Below are 20,586 nucleotides of genomic sequence, written 5' to 3' on the forward strand. Positions count from 1 at the left end.
TGTAAAATTTAAAAAGGAATTTCAAGAAATAATTCTCGCTGAAGGATTAACCGGTTATCAGATTTTTAATTGTGATGAGACTGGGCTAAATTTCAAGATGTTGCCATCAAAAATTCTCGCAGCCCAAGTCCGAGACGTCTGCACCTGGCTACAAGCGTAGTTCTTGCCTGTAGTAATGTTACTGGGAACTTAAAAGCAAAATTGCTTATGATCCGTAAAGCAAAGAAGCCTAGGACATTTAAAGACATTTCTGTTAATGGTCTTCCAGTCCATTACACGAATCAGAAGGTTGCCTGGATGTCTGCCGACATCTTTGAAGACACAGTTTGTTCCAGATGTAGAAAAATATCTAGCTTCAATCTCCCTCTTCTTCTACTAGACAACGCTCCATCACACCAAATGAAGGGCAACTTAGAAGTGGTGACATCAAAGTCATGTTCCTCCCTCCTAACATGTCATTATGCCAGCCAATGGACCAAGGTGTGCTGGAAATATTGAAGAGGAAGTATCAGCAGAAACTCCTTGCATCCCTGATAGAGGAAATGGAAAATGCCAACGAAATGTTAGAAAAGTTAAAAAGAATCAACATGAAAGACATGGTATACTGGATAGCGCAGTCTTGGGAAGAAGTTGAAACTACATTAGCCAAGTCTTGGAACACTCTGTTGAGTGAGGTTGAACATCGAGAGGAGGTTGTACAAGAAGACATAGAAAACATTGATCCCTTACTACGACTCAAGATGTATGTAGTGCCAACAAGATCACCTGTTTGAACTAACCGACCCTGATATTATCGGTTTTGTGAATGCTAACGTAAATGATGATTATGATGAAGAAAGAGGCATTGCAGAACAAAAAGAGAAAACGATGACTCACAGTGAAGGATTAAGTGCATTGGAAATTGCATTAACCTACGTTGAGCAACAGCCGAAAGCAAGCAGAACGGATGTTTGATTTTTCGTCGATGGCGGTATCTCGCAGCAAGGAAACTTGAATCAACAGGCAAGCAGACATTGCTGACAAGTATCTTTTACGTAACACATTTGGAATGCCTTCGTTCAATACTGCATCTACTGTACAACTGAACTAATAATTCAATAGAGTACTGTAAAACATGTTTGTTTTAGTTCATTTTCAAAGTTATTCTGTATTATCCAACATTTTTGGTGATCCGACGTACTCCAGGTCCCGTTTAGGTCGGATAATCGAGACTCTACTGTAATTACATTATGTGTAACCTTTTCTCATAATGCACCATCTTTGTTGAGTAATGATCTAATCACAAATGAAAATATCTACAGATGTTGGCTGGCCAAGTCCCAGGTACAAGCTTAAGAAAAACATATTTAACCAATGACATATCTCCAAGATCATAATACTAGCAAATTGGCAAACCATGAAGCAGAACTAAATTTATTTCACATATATAATTTGCAAGTCACAATACTAGATTTCCTACTCGATCATTCTAGCATCATATATGAAGTTCATGATTTTGAAATATAAAAGAAAGCATCATTCATGTAAATAGAATCAAACAGAACTTAAATCTGGTTCACTAACCTTTTCTTCACTTCTCACAGTTATGTAGTACAAGGGTTCATCATTTCAAATTCCTTCATTTCTGAGGAAATTTAAATACTAAGATTATATTTCCTTTAATCCAAAGTGTCCATCTAAGTGGACAGAATATATCGCACATATTTATGCTCGTCTATGTCAGACTCCTTGGCTGAACGGTTAGCATTGAGGCCTTCGGTTCAGAGGGTCCCGAGTTCGATTCCCGGCCAGGTCGGAGATTTTAATCCAGTCAGATGAATTATTCTCCCTCCACATAGGGTTGGCATCAAGAAAGGCATCCGCAGAGATGCCAACTTTCAAGAAAAGCAATTCGTAATACAGCCGTTCAGGCACTGGGGGAGGGGAGGGGGCAGCGGCGCCCGTAGAATTATTTTTCAATATCTTACTAACTTACATATCATTGAAAATAAATGAACAACATACAATTCACCAGATATTCAAAGACTGGCATATAAAGAGTGTATGATTCTTACCTGCTAAAGTAACAGGTGATCTGCAGTACATATCTGACTGGAGGTTGAAGGATCATTTATTTTTGTTGAGTACTGTAGTTGCTATTTGGTACACGTATACTGGTGACATGCTTTTCCTTTTGATACCATGTGCCTCCTCTGCACTAACAGAGCACTTAACAGTTCAGTGCTCATATTAGTACAGAACTGTCTTGTTCTTCCTCACCAGGAAAACAAAAATCCACAGCCTGTTTCCAAGCATTCGACAGGGTCAGGGAGGGAATGAATGAAACCCCCATCTAGTGGCGAGGATAGGAATTGTGCCGGCTGCCGAAGCCTGTCGCACTCCTCTGGGGCAATGATCAATGAATGACGGAATGAAATGTGACAGGGAAAACCAAAGTACCCTGAGAAAAACCTGTCCTGCCTCCGCTTTGTCCAGCACAAATCTCACATAGAGTGACCGGGTTTTGAACCACGGAACCCAGCGGTGAGAGACCGGCGCGCTGCCATCTGAGTCACGGAGGCTCTGTTCTTCCTCACCATGCGCAACTGAAAAATCGTGGCTACACACACGACAAAACACGTGAAAAGATTTTAAGGAACGCAGTAAACAGGGCCATTCTTTCAAGTATTCCTCCTAAATTTTTGAACTATATTTGGTTTATTACTAGAGTCACTAATCACGGTAACATCACCACACGTATTTTCCTGAATAAGAAATCATCATTTCAAGCCTTTCTCATTTTATAATACACGATTAGCAGATACCCTAGAACAGCGATATATGTAAATTTGGCAACAAAAATCGCAATAAATACTTCAACAGTCATGCGCACAGTATCCACAATGAAACGGAGTTTGTCACCACTTTGCTGCCAAAACAAAGACAAAAGAGCTCAAAGAGAACTCTCATACTTGCATGGACGTGTGGTCATGTAAGGAACAAAAGACAACTCCGCAAGATATACCCCTTCACAGGTGCCTATTTTTACGGTACTGGAAGCACACACTGCGTTCAGCGCGTGGAAACTCGAAATAGTCTTAAACGAGGGACAGGAAAGGGGTATAAATTATTACTGAGAAATCTGCAAATAATATTGTGAGAATTCAAGCTGTAATGGCATTTCTTGTGTATCCTTTTGAACACTTCATAAACTTAGATTTAAAAATCAACAAAAATCGTAATTTGTGGTGCGAGATTCGTAAAGGCGTAATTGTGATGGGCGATTCGTAATTATTATGACTGAATCGTAATAGTTGGCATCTCTGCATCCGGTTGTAAAACTGGGCCAAATCAAGTGGAACACAGTTCGCATCCACAATTCCACAGTGTGTGTGTGGGGGGTGTGGTAGAAGAAGAATCATGTTCCTCTATGCAGACCAAGTTTGTGTTACTTCTAATTATGTGATGTATTTTAAGGGATAATATTTGGTTGTAAAGCAATTTTATGTAGTTTGTCAAAGCTAGGTTAGTTTTTACACCAACAGAAACACATATATGCATGGAATATAGTTTTTAAAGTTAAAAACCATCCACTGTACGCAGGTGTAACATTTACCATGATTCAAAAAAAATAAAGCAAAAGCCAACACCATTTCCCGACTATAAAATTCCAACAACCACGCAAAAATATATCCATTCTGGCATTTACTTCAGAAATTAAAAATTTTCTTTAAAAGGATATTATGGAGAGTGAGTCAGTGAATTAATGCGTAATTAAACAATATTAATTTTGCTAAAGAGAAGAAAACGCACATTGTTGCTTCTTAAACAGGATATTTTAATGTCATGCACTGCAACATCTGAACAGTCAAAGAAGCCGGAAGTTCTACAATAGAGAACATAAAAGATGGTTTTGAGAAGGCATAAGAATTCAGAGGATGAACAGAATGACAACGTATGTATCCTCAGAAGCTCTGCCTTCACTTTACTGTTTAAAAGCATCACAAATTTGAAATAAATAAATAAAAAATAAATAAATAAGTGAATGGACCGCACAAAGTGATTCGTTAACAGTGGACAATCACTCCCTAACATTATATATTCAGTTAAACTTATAATTGACTAGAATATGAGACTTGCCAAATCATAACCAACAAATAAAAGAGGTAATAATAATAATAATCATCTTATGGCCTCAACTACCGTATGCAGACCATTACAATTTGACGCCATCTGGCTGTCTGCTCGTCAATTTCGACGTTCTCTTTTACTCTAGGCCTACTAGATGGCAGACCGAGTAAACCGAAACTCTCTTGGGCGTCTATGGCCAAGATTTCAGGAATAAACACCGAATGTGTTACCAGAGATCTTTTACATGCCGACATCGTATGACATGGAGTGTCGAATGGACTTGTTCCGCCCTTCAAAAATCCGACTAACTCTGCCGGGTTTGAACCCACTATCTTGGGATCCGTAGGCTGACACTCTACCACTGATCCATAGAGGCAGCAATAAAAGAGGTAAAGCAAACACAAGAGGGTTGTCTTAGGGATTTCATAAGCATTTCAAAAAATGACCAGTTTAAGTTTTCAAATTAATTTATTAGAATTATATAATATTTTCGTTTTGAAAGCTACAATGGTAAACTAGAGAGGTATATGTGGCCACTTGACACACAATACCAATGCACATATTTATGAAAAAGCTAACGAAATATACGAACAAGACGGAAAACTGTTTGCATATTATTGCAAAATATTTTAGAGAATCAATGTAAGCTGATATTTTATGTCTTACATTCAGGAAAAAAAATCTGATTAAATATAAGGATTAAACATGTGGTTAATCACGCAAAATACTTTCATATATCCTTATAACGAAAGTTATGGTATACCACTCCCTTACATTTCCACAACTCACCATACATAAGATGAAGCATTTAATATTTCAAGTGAAAATTTTAGATGTGCATTATTAACAAGCTATTAAAAAATTAAAATAATTAAAATATGTTTTAAACTATCGAGGCACAGAGCAAATTAAAATTATGTTACAGTGAATCTGACATATGAAGATGAAATTATGAAATGTAGTCTCCTAAATGGTATGCAAACATGAGATATGGGGGATGCTGTGGACTGTTCCGGATACAACCAGCTTACCGAGATGATAAATATAGTTAGTGAAAGGATTAAAATATAACTCGTAGCTTCACAACAAAGGCACATGGAAACATTAGTAAATACAGAAAATGTTTCCGCACATGGAACTGGCCAAAAACCTTATTTCAAATTTCCATTCTCTCTTTGAAACACTCTCTCACATTCATTACTATTTGAACTTATGACAAAAACATATACAGTAGAACCCTGATAATTCAAAAATCTTGCCTAATTCAAAGAAGCTCTTGTTCCCGGAAACATGAGGTACAGTTTTGTATGTTATTTAAATTGTTGAATTTGTAATACGGATAATTCATAATTCAAAGAACAATGTCGGTCCCATTGCCGAAATTCAGACTTAATTCAAAACTGCCCTTATATTTGAGAAAAAATACTATTTTACACAGTAATTTATATTTGAAATTTCTCTGAGTCATGAAAGAACGCGTCTTCCAGAACATGCAGGGACACATTTACGCACTTTCACTCACTTCGGTGTGTCTGCCGTGTATTTCATATTTGCTAAGTTTGAGTGAAATCTAAATTCTTTTGTATTCAGCGTTTTAAGGAACGCCACAATCACATAGCAGGCACTGTGTGGAGAAACAAAATCCGCGAACACTGGCGATACCAACAGTTACCATAAGAGCGTGGCTCATATCATCACTTCGTAGGTACGCACCGAACATTGTCAGTGCCGATGAAACTGCATTTTTTTCTTAATGCCGAGCCCAAAAGGACTTAACGTTCTAATGGAGAGAAGTGCCAGCCGGGAAATCGTACAAGGGTAAGGGTCACTGTACTGTGTTGTAATGCAAACGGAAGCGAGAGACTTTCTCCCCTCGTCATAGGAAAGTTCGATAAGCCACACTGTTTTAAGAACGTCGGGCACTTTCAGTGCAAGTACAAGGCCTCTAAAAATGCAAATGGTACAGTAATCCAGGGCAGAAAGCATTTGCACAGGAGAGCCAGCATAATTTGTCCTCATCCTTGAATTGTGTTTTCTTTCCTTTGTTGCGTGAGCCGTGAGGTTACGTTTGCCAGTGTTTTATCCAAGTGCATTATTTGAACACTGTAAATGCACCTTGTTGGATGGATACATTTTGGAAATAGTATTTTTTCCACGGCATTTGAAAGGCTTAAACTGTGAATCAAGGTTAATTGCATACAGTAAATGTTCTTAGAATATTTTGTGACGATATAGACGGACCATTGATATTGGTATTATATTTTGTGATGCCGAGAGGGTTGGCATTTCTGAATTACAAATTGGCAGTTAATTTGAAATCACTTAATTCAAAGTCCTATTTTTGCGTCCGAACGACTTCGAATTAACAAGGTTTTACTGTATTCATACCAAGAATATGTGAAAAATAGCAATATTTACCTTTTCTATGGAATGCCTAGCAATGCATCTATTCAGTTCTCACTGCTCCCCAACCAAAGCCACTTGCTATGTCACAGTCTTATAAATTGTACCATAGTGTATTAGCCACCGTTTAATGTGACTAGGACTTCAAAGCACATTACAACTCCAAACAAAGCTATCAAAATTACATCCATTAACCTGATAATTTGTAATTAAATGGAATCTCAAAATTAACACTGGTACGCAGTGTAGTTTAAGCTAAAGATTGTACATTTTAACAAAGTTACAGATAAATGCAAAATATTTCAAGGTCAATATAATTCAGATATAGACACTAATTATTTAACAACGAATTATCTCAGATATATTTAGTTAAAGTTTGAAGGAATACAGAAAGGATATAGTTTCAAGTAGGATACCCTAAAAAAAATATGAACATTCTAAAAATCAAGGCAGGGTCATTTGTACTTTTTAACACATCACAGTATAAAAGCAATAGCATCAGCATCATGATGTGAAACTGAAGATCAAAATAACCTATATAAAATATAATAAGCAATCTGGTAGTGTCACAGCAGCAGTTATGGAAAAAATAGGGCATTCAATCTTTGAGTCAATGCCACTCAGATCACTCGCTCTCTCCTCATCCAGACTTTCAGGTAAATAAATCGTGTAGCAAATTATAACAAAACAATAATAAACACATGCAAACAGGAAGGCATCCATATAAAAACATGGGCTTTCAAATAAATTATTAATATTCTGGCTTTAACCTCTACATCAGCTCTAAAACCTTGTTCTATTATTTTAAGTTAAATAGGAAAATGAGTAATCAAGACTGTGATATAAAAATTCGATACCTGTTCTGTACAATCTAAATTACTAAGTGTTTATACCTTCCCACAGACTTTAAGTACAACTTGCATACAAGTGCACGTGGTGAGATAAGGAGCAGTGTGTTCAGTTTGAATCTTCAGTGCTGACAATATAGTAATTACAACTTCAGATAAAGCAAGAAAATATTATTAATACATCAATCCTAGGGCATATTAAAAAAATTCAATCTGTAAGAGAGTAATTTCACACAGAATGGTCACTTTCCACAACTAGTCCCAACACCCCCTCGGCACCATTTGAATCAACCATTGTGAAACACACACACACATTCACCAAATGTTTACTAGTTCCTCAGTTTAGAACTAGATCTATAAACCCATAAAAAGGGGCCTATCTCTACACTCATTTCAACAGCATAAAACTTTTGTCTTGGTAGACTCTTCACGATACAACAGCACCTCACATAAGCCGACATCGGTCTTCACCATGAGGATCACCCTGGAACAAACAACACACAACTATAGTGTCATCCCCAACAGAGCAAGATGAAAATACGAGTACATATAAGTGTACAAATCAATAAAGTTTTGACTACCACGATCATTTTTTACATAATGAAGACTGCATTGAAACTATATGAGAACATGAGAATATGTCATATCGTAAAAGTATAACAAACTCTCCTTATTTCAAAGTATATACAAACAAGTGTTTAGGTGACCATTTTCTTTCTCCTTCAATACTATAATAATGTCCTTAAATAGGAAATTCTTCTGTGAGAAGTGTATCTGTCTAAATTTTACTTTGACTGCAGCCAATTAGCCACCTCCCTTGCCATTTACACAACAAATTTTAAACTTCTCCCCTAGTCCAGATATTTCAGGAAAATTGTCTTAAAAAACTCTTAGAAGCATGGGACTTTATATATATATGTAGATTTTAGATACCCGGAAAATGTACTAAAAGTCTGAAGTACTGAAGTCTTACCATTTTTCATGTAACTAACTGTTAAGCCTGAATTTCAGGATAAACATTTGGACAACAGGCAACCCAAAGATCAGTTTTTTTTAATTTGTAGCTTCTCGTGAGACTTTCCCCCTAATGTAACTTGTTCTGCAACCTATGGACACAGGCATTATTGTTGCTTTAGCTCATTGGGCCCGAGCCACGGAACCGTTCCGTGCTTCGTCTCGGTGGACCAAACGCCGGACCACGGAACTGTTCCGTTGTCTCATTTTACTACGTAATTCTACTTTTCCTCAAGAGATGGCAGAGTGTGTTGCATTTGTGATTTGTGTAGGGACTCTTTCTTTGCAATGTTATATGCTCTTTGGTAATATATATTGATAGAGTGCTTGGTAATATTAGTTTGAAGTGGGTTATCTCTACCTTTGAGATTCACTTGTAAACAAGATGGCTGCCAGTATAGAACTGATATTTACAGATATATAACTCCTTTTAGGAAGTAATGATGATTAGGAATGTAATTTTTTCAGTGAAATTATTAGTAATATTAGTACTAGTGTGAGCAATGCTCCTGAATAACAAATAGATGTGGAAATCGAAGAGAAAGTGCAAAGAGAAAACTGGGTTACAGCTCAGCAGGCGGACTGAGTAGGCCTACAGTCCCGTGATGCTAATAAAATAAAGTGTTTTACTGTATTCCTTGTTCCGCAGTTTGAGGTATGGAAGCCTTTTGTGTTCATGTATATTTAAATCTTTAATGGTCTTGTAACTAAGAAATTTCTCGTGATATGAAGCGACACTATATTTCCTCCAAAATAATCCCAGCGCCAATGCGGTTTCAATCCAACAAATATGCAGGGCTCAATGGGTTAAAGAGGAACTACAAATCGACTCCGCTACAGCAATTGGCTGAGGAAATCACTGATATTCACACATTTTGTGTTCTGCTGCTGTAATGCAGAGATGCCAACTTTCAAGAAAAGCAACTCATAATGTACCCGTTAGGGCACGGGGGGGGAGGAAAATTTTTCCGAGATCTTACTAACTTACATATCATTGAAAAATCATTGAACAACATACCATTCCACACGAAAGGGATTTAAATGATTACTGAGAAATCCGAAGAGAATATTCTGAGAATTCAAGCTGTAATGGCATTCCTTGTGTATCCTTTTGAACACTTCATACACTTAGATTTAAAAATCAACAAAAAAATCTTAATTTGTTGTGTGTGATTCGTAAAAGCGTAATTATGATGGGTGGTTCGTAATTATTACGACTGAATCGTAATAGCTGACGTCTCTGCTGTAATGTGTTGAACAGTTTTTTTCTTTTTTTCTTCTTTTTTTGGAACCAGAAGCAGGATGCAGGACAAACACCTTATCAGTTGTGGACACAAATGAAATTATTAAAACAAGCAAGTCAGAGTCTTGGTCAACAGCAGCAGCAGCAGCAGCAACAACAACTGCCATTTTATCTTTCTTTGCTTCCTTTGGTGCTGTTGATACAATTAAGGTATCTGCTTCCAAATCTACCAAGTGCACTTTAATGTTACATGTTACTGGCTCAATATGGATCAGTATGCTAATCCAAATTTTAATCTGAATGAGATCACAGAAAAAGCAAACATCTTTTTTAATGCCGCCATCCCACCTTTAAAAAACATTTATTTAAAGAGAGTCAACAAACAAAAGTGAAAACACACAAATAAACCTCCAACAGACATGCTCCGCCCTACCCCAACTCCTCCCCAAATCGTCTCCTTGGCCCCACTACTTCCCCCCCTCCAATGCCACAATAGCTACTAGTCCTCGGTGCACACGAAGCAGTGCACGGCGTGCTCCCGACTAGTGTACCAGGACAGGCTACGCCAACAGTAAGTAACACACACACTGATTTTCAAAACACGCTCCCTAGACTTTTTCTATTAGTAATATTATTTTCTCTTTTTCCACCAGATCTTTTGACACAATACAACGAACGCGAAAGCCTAACAAATTGACTCTGAGATGAGATTATGAAGACATTATACAAGCACATCAACATACATCATCATACAATAATAAATCTTCTACTGACGCAGAATTTATAAATACAGCACTACGCAACTTAGCAATAAGAGATTTTATATTTTAAAATAGATGTATAATATTGAAACAATGGATGAATGAGTGAGAATATGTACAAACATCAAGAAAAGTATTTTAATGGACTGGTGAACTTTCTAGAATGTCAAAGTCACTCCATCAAGCACGTTTTATTATCATATTATTTTAATATTAGTCATTCGCAATTAACATAGTAATATTTTACCAGCTCAATATTGAAAAGTTTTCAAGTAAGTGTGTCAACAACGCAACACTGGTTTAAATGAGTGAACCTCAAGATCAGCATCAAAACTAACTTGTGAACTTTACAGACTTTTAAAAACATTTTTCCAATCATAATTTATTATCACAATATATCACCTTAAGCTAGCAAGAGCCATTCATAATTAGGACAAGCTGCTGTTTTAGCATTATAAGTTATTATTAAGATGATAGGTTCTTCGGCTGAAGATGACCCACTAAAAGGGTTGAAACTGGTACTGACATATTAGCATGTTTTAAGTACTTTACAATAGAATAAATGTATTGATTAGGTGGAAAATTCCTGTCTATATATTTGCGAATACTTTAACCATCAATACGGACAATGAAGCTAATAGATTATAAGTATCCACCATCTAAAATGTACACACAGTCATCCAGAATGTTTGATTCCTCACGAATGAAGGCTTTTTTCAGGGAAGATTTTATTAGCCTTCTCACTGATACATCATCAAATAAAGGTGCAGGTCTTGGTGCAAGCTCGAATGTGAAAAAATTCTTCCGTTTGTGTGGTTCTTTTCAATGCACATATTGGTGTTGAAAAGCTGCCAAGTATTAACAATCGCACTATCACCTCCGAATTCGATTGCTGAAGTAACTGCTGCAAAGGGTTTTACTTTAAATTTTCATTCGATTGTAATTTTGTCAAAATTCTGTCCTGTTATTTCTCTTATTGAGGCTTACCTAGAACTTTAGCATTATCACAATGAACTGGAACATAGCCTATGAAGTCAGAGGATAAACTTACCAATTCCCTGATTGATGAAAAAATAGATTGTGTTCCGTTAACCACTTACAGAAAACTTCTTGATAGAGTCTTGACTATCTGTGTTGTTCAGACATTTTCAGAAATATGCCACAGAATTTTTCTATAGCTCTGGTACAGAATGGATCGGATGAAGTCCATTGCAGGAGAGTGTTTTGTGTTATACTCTGTCCATGAGTCAGGCTCTCAAACGGATTTCATAGGTCTCCTATGTGACTGCTCAATGATCATGTCTTGACCTGTACTAGACCAGAATTGGAGAGCACACTGAATGCAGCAAAACCGTTCTTGCGAAAAGTCAAAATATTTTTTCATCTTCAATGTTTTTTAATATATAGATGAGCACTCCTTGCATTCAAGTTATGGCCTGCAGCATGCTAATAGTAGTATTTAAATGTTTTTCAGCTTTAATAAATTTCATTGCTAGGATTACCATGTGTAGGTTATTTATTGCGTCCAGAGTGTAGCTGTCCTACTTGTGTCAGATGTTTCCTTTCGGAGTACAAGAACCAGTATCACAAACTTCAATTTCAACAGACAACTGTGGCACTAACATTACACTTACTGAACAAGGAAATTCCTTTAATTAAAATATTTAAAATTATGGCTTAGCAATCAGTTATGTGGAAAATGTGCTAAGAAAAAATGTACATTTGGTTTTACACAACCTTTTTTTTGTTTGAAACATTTTTGATAAGAAGGGCCATTTTTGCAAAAATGCTGAAAAACTGTTTCTAGCTACCATTTTTTTCAACATGGTGACCTAGCACGACTTTTTTTTTAGAAGATTTAGTTTTCTTGTACATAAAAACTACATACAGGTATATACTAAGTCCCATGCTACTAAGAGTTTTTTAATCTAATGGGGAAATTTTGAACTAAATGACTGGACTACTCTAGATCCTTGTATGTCATACCTTATTGACATAAAGCCTATGTATTGCTGGTAGAAATAAGCTTTATAAGTTTTAAAAATTGGCTGAACAGTTTCCATGATTAACAAATAATATACTCTCGGTAAAACATAGATTGTATGCTGTAATTTCGTGTACAACTATATAATACAATTAGAATAATTGGTGATGATGCTTGTTTAAAGGGGCCTAACATCGAAGGTCATTGGCCCCCAATTAGAATAATTTGGTCTGATCATTTTATATTAAAAACATATAAAATTTAATGATATTCATCAGTCTGGTGCTCTAGTCTCAAAAGAGAATAGCAAAGCCTTCTCCGTAAATGATGATGAAGACCCCTGGAGAAGTGGAAGGTAAACTTCAGCATTAACCAAGATAGAGGTGTTAGTTTTATGCCACAGCTGCCTTTGTCACCAGGTAGGCTGAATGAACTTCAAGGCCATGTGCCTCTCCAGAAGTGGAAATCTCATTTCCAAGGTTTTTCAACTTCCTGACAGGGAATCAAAGCCACATCCTGGGTGAACCGAGCATGCCTTTGCAGTCTTGGTTAGGCTGCTTCTCACAAAAAATGATATACCAAATTCATAATCTATATTATGTAATTTATGCCTAATTCCGGGTTCGATTCCCGGAATTTTTACCAGGATCTGAGGGCTGGTTCGAGGTCCACTCAGCCTGCGTGATTAGAACTGAGGAACTATCCGACAGTGAGATAGCGGCCCCGGTCTAGAATCACAATACAATATGGATCAAAACCATGAAGTTTATATCCTAAGACTAATGACCCGGTCTAGAAAGCCAACCAAGAGAATTTGTAGTGCTAACCAAACGACACCTTGTAACCTGCAGGCTTTCCAACTGAGCAGTGGTCGCTTGGTTAGCCAAGGCCCTTCAAAGCTGTAGTGCCATGGAGTTTTATTATGTCATTTGTAATTATACAAATGTAGTATGTTTATAGAGGATTGACCTTTGATTCATCTAAACTGAACAACATTTTTAAATGTTACAAATGAAGAAAATGCAATAAGTTGAATGAAAACATTTTAAAAACTGCTGAGAAGAAACAAGATTTAGAATTCTCCACAATGAACAAGGACAACTAGGTTTTAATCGACTGTATTTTACTTGCAGTGCACTTTTATTCTAAATATCCTCAGATATCTTTATCAATTCCCACAGCATAAACTTTACTGGATCACAAAAATGTTCATTTTTATAGGAGGATCATAGTTTTATACTTAATTTTCAATGATATGAAATTATTGTTTAAACAGTTAAATTCATAATTTTAAAGTTTGATTTGTCCATAATTTTTAGTACATAAGTCTTATTTTAGCACCAGGAAAAACTAAAAGTTTGTTAAATCAGCAACAAATATCTGAAAGAATTCTTTTTCTATTTATTGGTTATATTTCTTGCATAGAGCAAGAGAAGAACCACAAATAACTACAGCAGTCACCAGGAAATATCACATCAAGACAGAAATAAATATAATAATGTAATCAGCTGTTTTATAATGAAATAATGAAGCTGTATTTTAAACAAGCAAAGTATGCAATCAGACTGACCACCTTCCATTAGCACATTTTTTTACATATACAATAAAACATGCAGATCTATACTGTATACAGTATGTTATACCATTCACCTGTTTCCTTCTCTGTTAGTCAACACCAAAGTTAAAAGAGTAGGTAACATGAATCAATGAAACAGTGCACCACTTGTCCAACATATTTAACTTCCAATATGCATTTATATGATAATCTCTGTATAAAGGAATACTACAGTGAATATTAAAATAAGTTAGCACACGTAAGATACTATGGAGCAAAGCATCAATAATAAAAACAATGGTGTCCAATAAGCTCTGTATTAGGAGGTAGATATTTACAAGCACAGCAGAACCGTAACCCCGATTATCCAAGGTAATGTGGACTAACGCCATGTTGGATAAGTGAAAGCTCAGATAATATGGAAGGTCACACCAACATAAAAAATCCTTTAGTATTACTGAACTTCTCACATCTTAGCAACATTGATATAATTTGAAAAGAGAAAATATATCTTCACATTTATGTTTGCAGTAACTAATATACTATGGTATGTAGACAGTTCGAGTAACAAAATATAAATGCTGTCATATAATGTGTATTATTAAGTACTGAATTGTTATAGTTTAATACTGTATCAATTTTCTCCCAGAGTAGCCTACGTATACTGAAATTGTAAAATGAAACATAAAAACTACTCGCTTAGTAACATTAATTTTACACTTTTGAACTTTCTGAAGAAAGATTTTTAGAGTTCTTTGGTTTCATTGTGGTAGCTCGGTTCTTTGCCACAGTAATATACATGCATGTCACCAATTCACGACAAAACTTTAAAGAATCACAGCCTTGGAAAGTATTATTCAGTTTTAGACTTGCAGATTTGGTTCAGATAATATGGTGCCTTGGATAATCAGAGCTTGGATAATTGGGATTCTACTGTATACTGGAATGTAATTATACACTAGTACTGACTAGTAATTTACCCTTCATTCTCAGGAGAGGTAACCATGGGACCTCTGCTAAGACCCGTTTGTATTTGCACCCATTTGTACTAGACTCGTTTCTTTCATCTTACCTATCAGATTATTCTTTGTTAACACTAGTTCTCTTCTAACCCCAGCAGTAGTTGTATGCTTGCGCGGTCTAGAGAGACCTCAATTTACCCACCTTTCATGGTCTTTCCTATCGTTTGCTTTGTAGGATAGAGCTTTTAATTTTTCTCTTATGCTCAGTTTTGTTCCAGTCATTTCTTTATCATGCTTTTAAACAACAATAATCTGAAGGACAAGTAATGGGGATCTGGCAAATGGCAAGAATTGGAGGGGAAAAAAAAAATCTTCACGCACATATCGAGTTAAGTGGTATCCATCATGCTTCATTTCATGTGGTATTAAGAGAATACTGAACAAATTTCGCATGCACGACAAGAGCCTCAATCTTCCTTTAAAAGGCAGGGAAGTAATTTTTCTACGGAGCCAGCAAATCTTTCACAAATTTCCACCAAGGAAATCCTGTATCAAACTGAAATATAAAGGTACACATTTGAAACAAGAAGTGAAACTTCTTATTTATTAATTAAATTCAAGATTGTATTAGAACTAATTAATTACCGAAATAGCCACTGGTCATTTCCCAAACTTCTACTTTAGGGATAATGAGACAATGTTTAAGTCATCCCTTTGGTATTTTGCCCATGACCTCTAAGTTATAGTCCGTCTTTGCAATTGTGTCAGCACATGTTCATAAAACATGCCCAAACCATCAGAGATGGCTCTCGTGCATTTTCTTGCGGACTGGTGCAACACCAAACCATTTCATGGTGGAAACACATCTAATTTAGTGATGCCTGCTGTCCACCTTGACATATATTTGTCTCCATTATACCAAGCCAGCATTTTGTCTCAATTGTAGATAGCCAATATTCGCAGCCATAGAGTGCAACAGGACGGATGTACATTTTTTATTATCTTTCGTTCGAAGGTCACAAGTGACTTTGGTGGTTGTTTTCCTCTTCATCCAGACTGCATTAATTCTCATGCTGACCTCTTCAATAAGTCTGCCATCGTCGGGTATCGTGGACCCAAGGTATTTAAACTTTCTCATTTGGAACATGTTGCCGTCTATCTTGATGGTTGTGCACCTGATACTATGTACTCTGTTTTCTTCTTGTTGAGGAGCACGCTGTATTTTGCCAGTCTGTCGCTCCATTTTTTTCAGTTCGGTGTTGTAGATCCGCCTTCTCTCTACAGACAACATATCATCAGCATAGAAAATGGTCCGCAGCGAGACGACTGAGTGCAAGTCAGCAGTCACAGTGTCTTCTTTTACTAAATTGAACAGGAGCGGTGATAGGGCAGAATCTTGGTGAACATTAACTATAATGGGAAATTCTTTGGACAGTCCTTCAGTAGTGTAAACATAGCTCCTGGGTTCTTCATAAAGCAACTGCACCCCGTAAACAAGATATCCTCGTACACCATGTTTTTGAAGCACTAGCCAGATGAGACTGCACTACCTGATCGAAGGCCTACTTGAGGTCCACGGGCGCGAGATGAAGCGGCTTGTCCTTCTCAAGGGATTTCTCGACCAAGAGCCATGCAGTGTGAGTTGCATCAGTTGTATGACAATTCTTCACAAATCCAGCTTGGTTGCTGGTAAGCTTAATGATCTCACTAATTTTTTGTCTAGTACACACTCTAAGACCTTTATAACATGACTCAGCAGCCGAATTGGGCAATAGCACGCTCAGCAGGATTTCCTTTCTTTTTAAAGTGGGTATCATGATATTCCGTTGCCTATCGGTAGAGGGTTTGGTTTTCACTGAGGACCTGACTGAAGAGTTTTGCTAACCATCCTGCTGAGTGAGAACCCTGCTGGAAGATAATCTGGACTGGTAGCCTTCCCTGGCTTCATTTTCGCAGTAGCTGCGCGACCTCTTTAACTTTAACCATTTCTTTCATAGGCCCATGGACAACAGAAGTGGTCGCGGCAGATGGGGGAATTCTTCAGTTGAGATCTTCTGGAATTAGTTTTGCCAGTGTTCTCTCACTTATCTCCAATCAACCAGCTGTAGAATAAAATAAAGAAAATAGTCATACCTTCGAGGTCATTTTCCAATGATCTTCACAAAATTGCAATACATACATCAGCAACAAGTCTTTCCTGTATTCCCACCTCTCCATTTGTCGCATGGCAAAGATCGTCCACTGCAGATCTCCCTCTCCTCAAGTCATATTGTTCCCTTTTTTTTTCCCTAATCCTTGTTTCAAGAATTCTTCCAAAGTTTTTAACAGTATGAGAGATCAGAGTGACTCCCCTCTAATTATTACATATCATTTTTATCTCCTTTCTTGAATACAGTGTTCCAAGGGAAGTGGGAGGCTTGAAGAAATAAGATAATCAGCTCAAAAATTGTGAACATGATACAGTCAACGTACGAGGTCTCAAAGAGCTGTGTCAAGCCTAAGGTGGGCAACACAGAACGGTTAACTTACAATTTTCTTTTACGTTGCACTGACACAGATAGGAGTGATGGCAACGATGGGATAGGAAAGGGCTAGGAGTGGGAAGGAAATGACTATGGCCTTAAGGTACAGCACCAGTATTTGCCTGGTGTCGAAAAGGAAAACCACGGAAAACCATCTTCAGGGCAATCTACAGTAGGGTTCAAACCCACTATCTCCCAAATGAAAAACTGTTAGCTGTAAGACCCAAGCCGCGCAGCTACTTGCTCTGTTACAATGGTTCAGAACAGGTCTTAAAACAGGATAGTATAGCATAATCTAGCCTATTTATCATTATAATGGATGAAATCCACAGGAAAGCGAAAGAACAGCCATCGCTTGGTACAAAGGTATGGTTGGTTGTGGATGACAGTCATCTTTGGAAATGATGAAAAGGAAGTTCAGGTTCAAATGGATACTTGGAACAAGACATTAGGTGAGTGGAGTCTTAAAGTAGAGACAAGAGCAAGGCCCTGGTCATGACAAAAGAAAACAGAAGCAAAAGTAAGATAATCAGACAAAGGGGAGGCACCGGAAGTGGTGCACAGCTTTGTACTTAGGAAGCATGACAATGAATGATGGATCTGTCAAAGGAGAAATTAATCAAAGAATAATACAACAAAATACTTGATTCTACTAAAGGGTAAGAGATGTAGTAAAGATAGTTCCAAATAACTGTAAGAGAGACTTCAACAAAGGAATGAGATCAGAAATGAAGTGTTTAAAAAAAAAAAAAAAAAAAAAAAAAAGCCAGATGTTGAAAGACTGAAAGAACAGACAAGGAAGCCTCACCTCAGTTGTTTTGGGCATGTCAAAAGAATGAAAGCAGACAGAATTCCAAGAGTAACCTTGAAACAGAAATATGATGGATAGAGGCTAAGAGGGAGACCAAGAAAGAAAAGGGAGGTCCAGATTAAGGAGTATATAAGAGGACAAGTGGAAATGGAAACTATATACAAAGAAGAACGATGGAAGGAGAGGACGAAATGGAGGTCAACGATCCACTATCCAATTCAGGAGCTCCCTCAATAAAGGTGACAGAAGAAGAAGATGATGCACTGTTGTTTGCCTTCTGGAATACAAAAAATTTAATACAGTGAGCCAATCATATAAAATGTGCAATGCCATGACAAATTTGAAGTCCTTAACTTTCTTTTAACCCTAGAACTGCAGCAGGTTTACCTGTCAAATGCTGCAGTTATTTTCCTTAATATACACTATGAAAATAAAATCATGCCTGTAAACTCATATTAATCCCAATAAATCCATATTATACACCAATAGAAAGCTGAAAGACTGATCTACATGAAGATGTCAGAATTAATTTAAAAAATTGTCACGATTTCTAACTATCAAAAATACAATTATAATTTTTTTTTGAACAAAGGAAATTGTTGAAATATTTTGCTCAAAGAAAATAATTTCTGATAGATACTTTATTCCTGAAAAAAGATATTCTGAAACACACAGGTATGTTCTTGCATTTTCCCCCCATAATTCTTTGCTTTACATTTCAAAAGCCAAATAAAACATTTTTTTTTTTTTTTTTTTTTTCTTCTTCTTGAAACCGATTTGAGTTCTTTTCATGAATTTCAAACCTACAGCTTTTCTTAGTTTTCTTCTGTCAGTTTCTTTTGTTCATGTGTTGCAACCAAAGTATTTATAACAATCTAAACAAATATCAACAGCTCACACATATTCCTACACTGGTTTCTTCAAATACTGACGTTCTGCCAACAACAATACAACCTGCACCGACTAACATTATTCCGGTTACTGCAATTTTCAATTACTTCCAAGGCACCTTGTACTTCACTGTCACTTTCACTACTTTCAGAAATAATTTCCTCATCGGAATTAACACAATAACCACATCGCCATCAGTACTTTGAAAGATAAGAATTTCATTTTGGTCCATATTGAACAGAGATTACAATTAAATTAATAATATAATATTATGGTTCCACCTATTCAATGCAATAACACTTAGTAATGCGAGGTTACATCACAAGTCGATCACAAATGGTACAGGTTTCGACCCCAGATCTCAATTGTTCTAATAATGCACACTGTTTTACTTATTTCTCTTCACAATGGTGTTTAATTTCAACTTTTCTGCATAACAAGACAACTAGCTATTTGCATCTTAATATATCAAACGATTATATGATTTAACTAGATATTTATTCACCTTCACAGCAAGATTTTAAAGTCATTTAAAACCTAGTACTTTATACTCAAGTATTATATAGCTCCACGCAAACTTTCATCTTGAAAAAATCTTTATGTCTACTACGTCACTTCTTATTCGTTTGTGCATTGGTTTTATCTTATACCTTTTGAACGATCGGCTGATGATGACCCAGATATGGGGTCGAAACCAGTACCATTTGTGATAGACATGTGTTATTGTACTGAATATGTGGAACCATAATATTATTAATTTAACTGTAATCTCTATTCAATACGAACCAAACGAAATTATTATTTTTCAAAGTACTGATGGTGACGTGATTATTGTGCTAATACTGATAGGAAAATATTTCTGAAAGTAGTGAAAGTGACAGCGAAATACAAGGCGCCTCGAAGGTAATGGAAAATTGCAATAACCGGAATAATGTTTAAAGTTGGTGCAGGTTGTATTGTTGTTGGCAGTACACCAGTATTTGAAGAAACCAGTGTTAATTCATTTATTGACATTTGATAAAATGAAAATATGAAATAACATACAGGGTGTTCCTATATTCACAATGCAGACTAAGGGGACCAAGACAGTTAAGTTTATCATAGGAACTTGTGTCCGGAAACGTACCGTCTTCCCGCTACCTGCAAAAAACCACCACAGCACACGTTCACACCTCTGCATTTTCAGAGTTCTGAGTCCGGCTCCTGCTGCTTGTCATCTGGGTCCAATTACAGGTGGGGTTCAGTGTGACGGCCACCAACGTCAACAAAGACATGGCACCTCCATACCATGTTCTCATACATGATTACCAATCCCTGGTACTCCAACATCCGCCGCAGCCATAAGCCGTGCCGGTAGGTCCTCCTCGGATTCCACAGGGGTCTCGTAAATCAAGGTTTTCATGTGATCCCACAAGTAGTAATCAATCGGTGTCAAGTCGGGTGAATGTGCAGGCCAAGCAATTGCGCAACCACGACCTATCC

General features: G+C 36.8%; 1 protein-coding gene across 1 annotated transcript in view; it reads right to left on the minus strand.

Annotated features, from left to right (window-relative positions):
* Positions 1-4,559: 4,559 nt before the first annotated feature.
* The window catches only part of LOC136865293 (lamin-C), a 280,216-nt gene continuing 264,189 nt past the window's right edge, over positions 4,560-20,586 (minus strand). Inside the window, exon 10 of the mRNA XM_067142399.2 lies at positions 4,560-7,845. Within this exon, the coding sequence (XP_066998500.1) occupies positions 7,807-7,845 (39 nt within the window). The 3' untranslated portion in view covers positions 4,560-7,806. The remainder of the gene's footprint in view (positions 7,846-20,586) is intronic.

The sequence above is a fragment of the Anabrus simplex genome, chromosome 1, assembly GCF_040414725.1.
Source record: "Anabrus simplex isolate iqAnaSimp1 chromosome 1, ASM4041472v1, whole genome shotgun sequence".
Classification (NCBI taxonomy): Eukaryota; Metazoa; Arthropoda; class Insecta; order Orthoptera; family Tettigoniidae; genus Anabrus; species Anabrus simplex.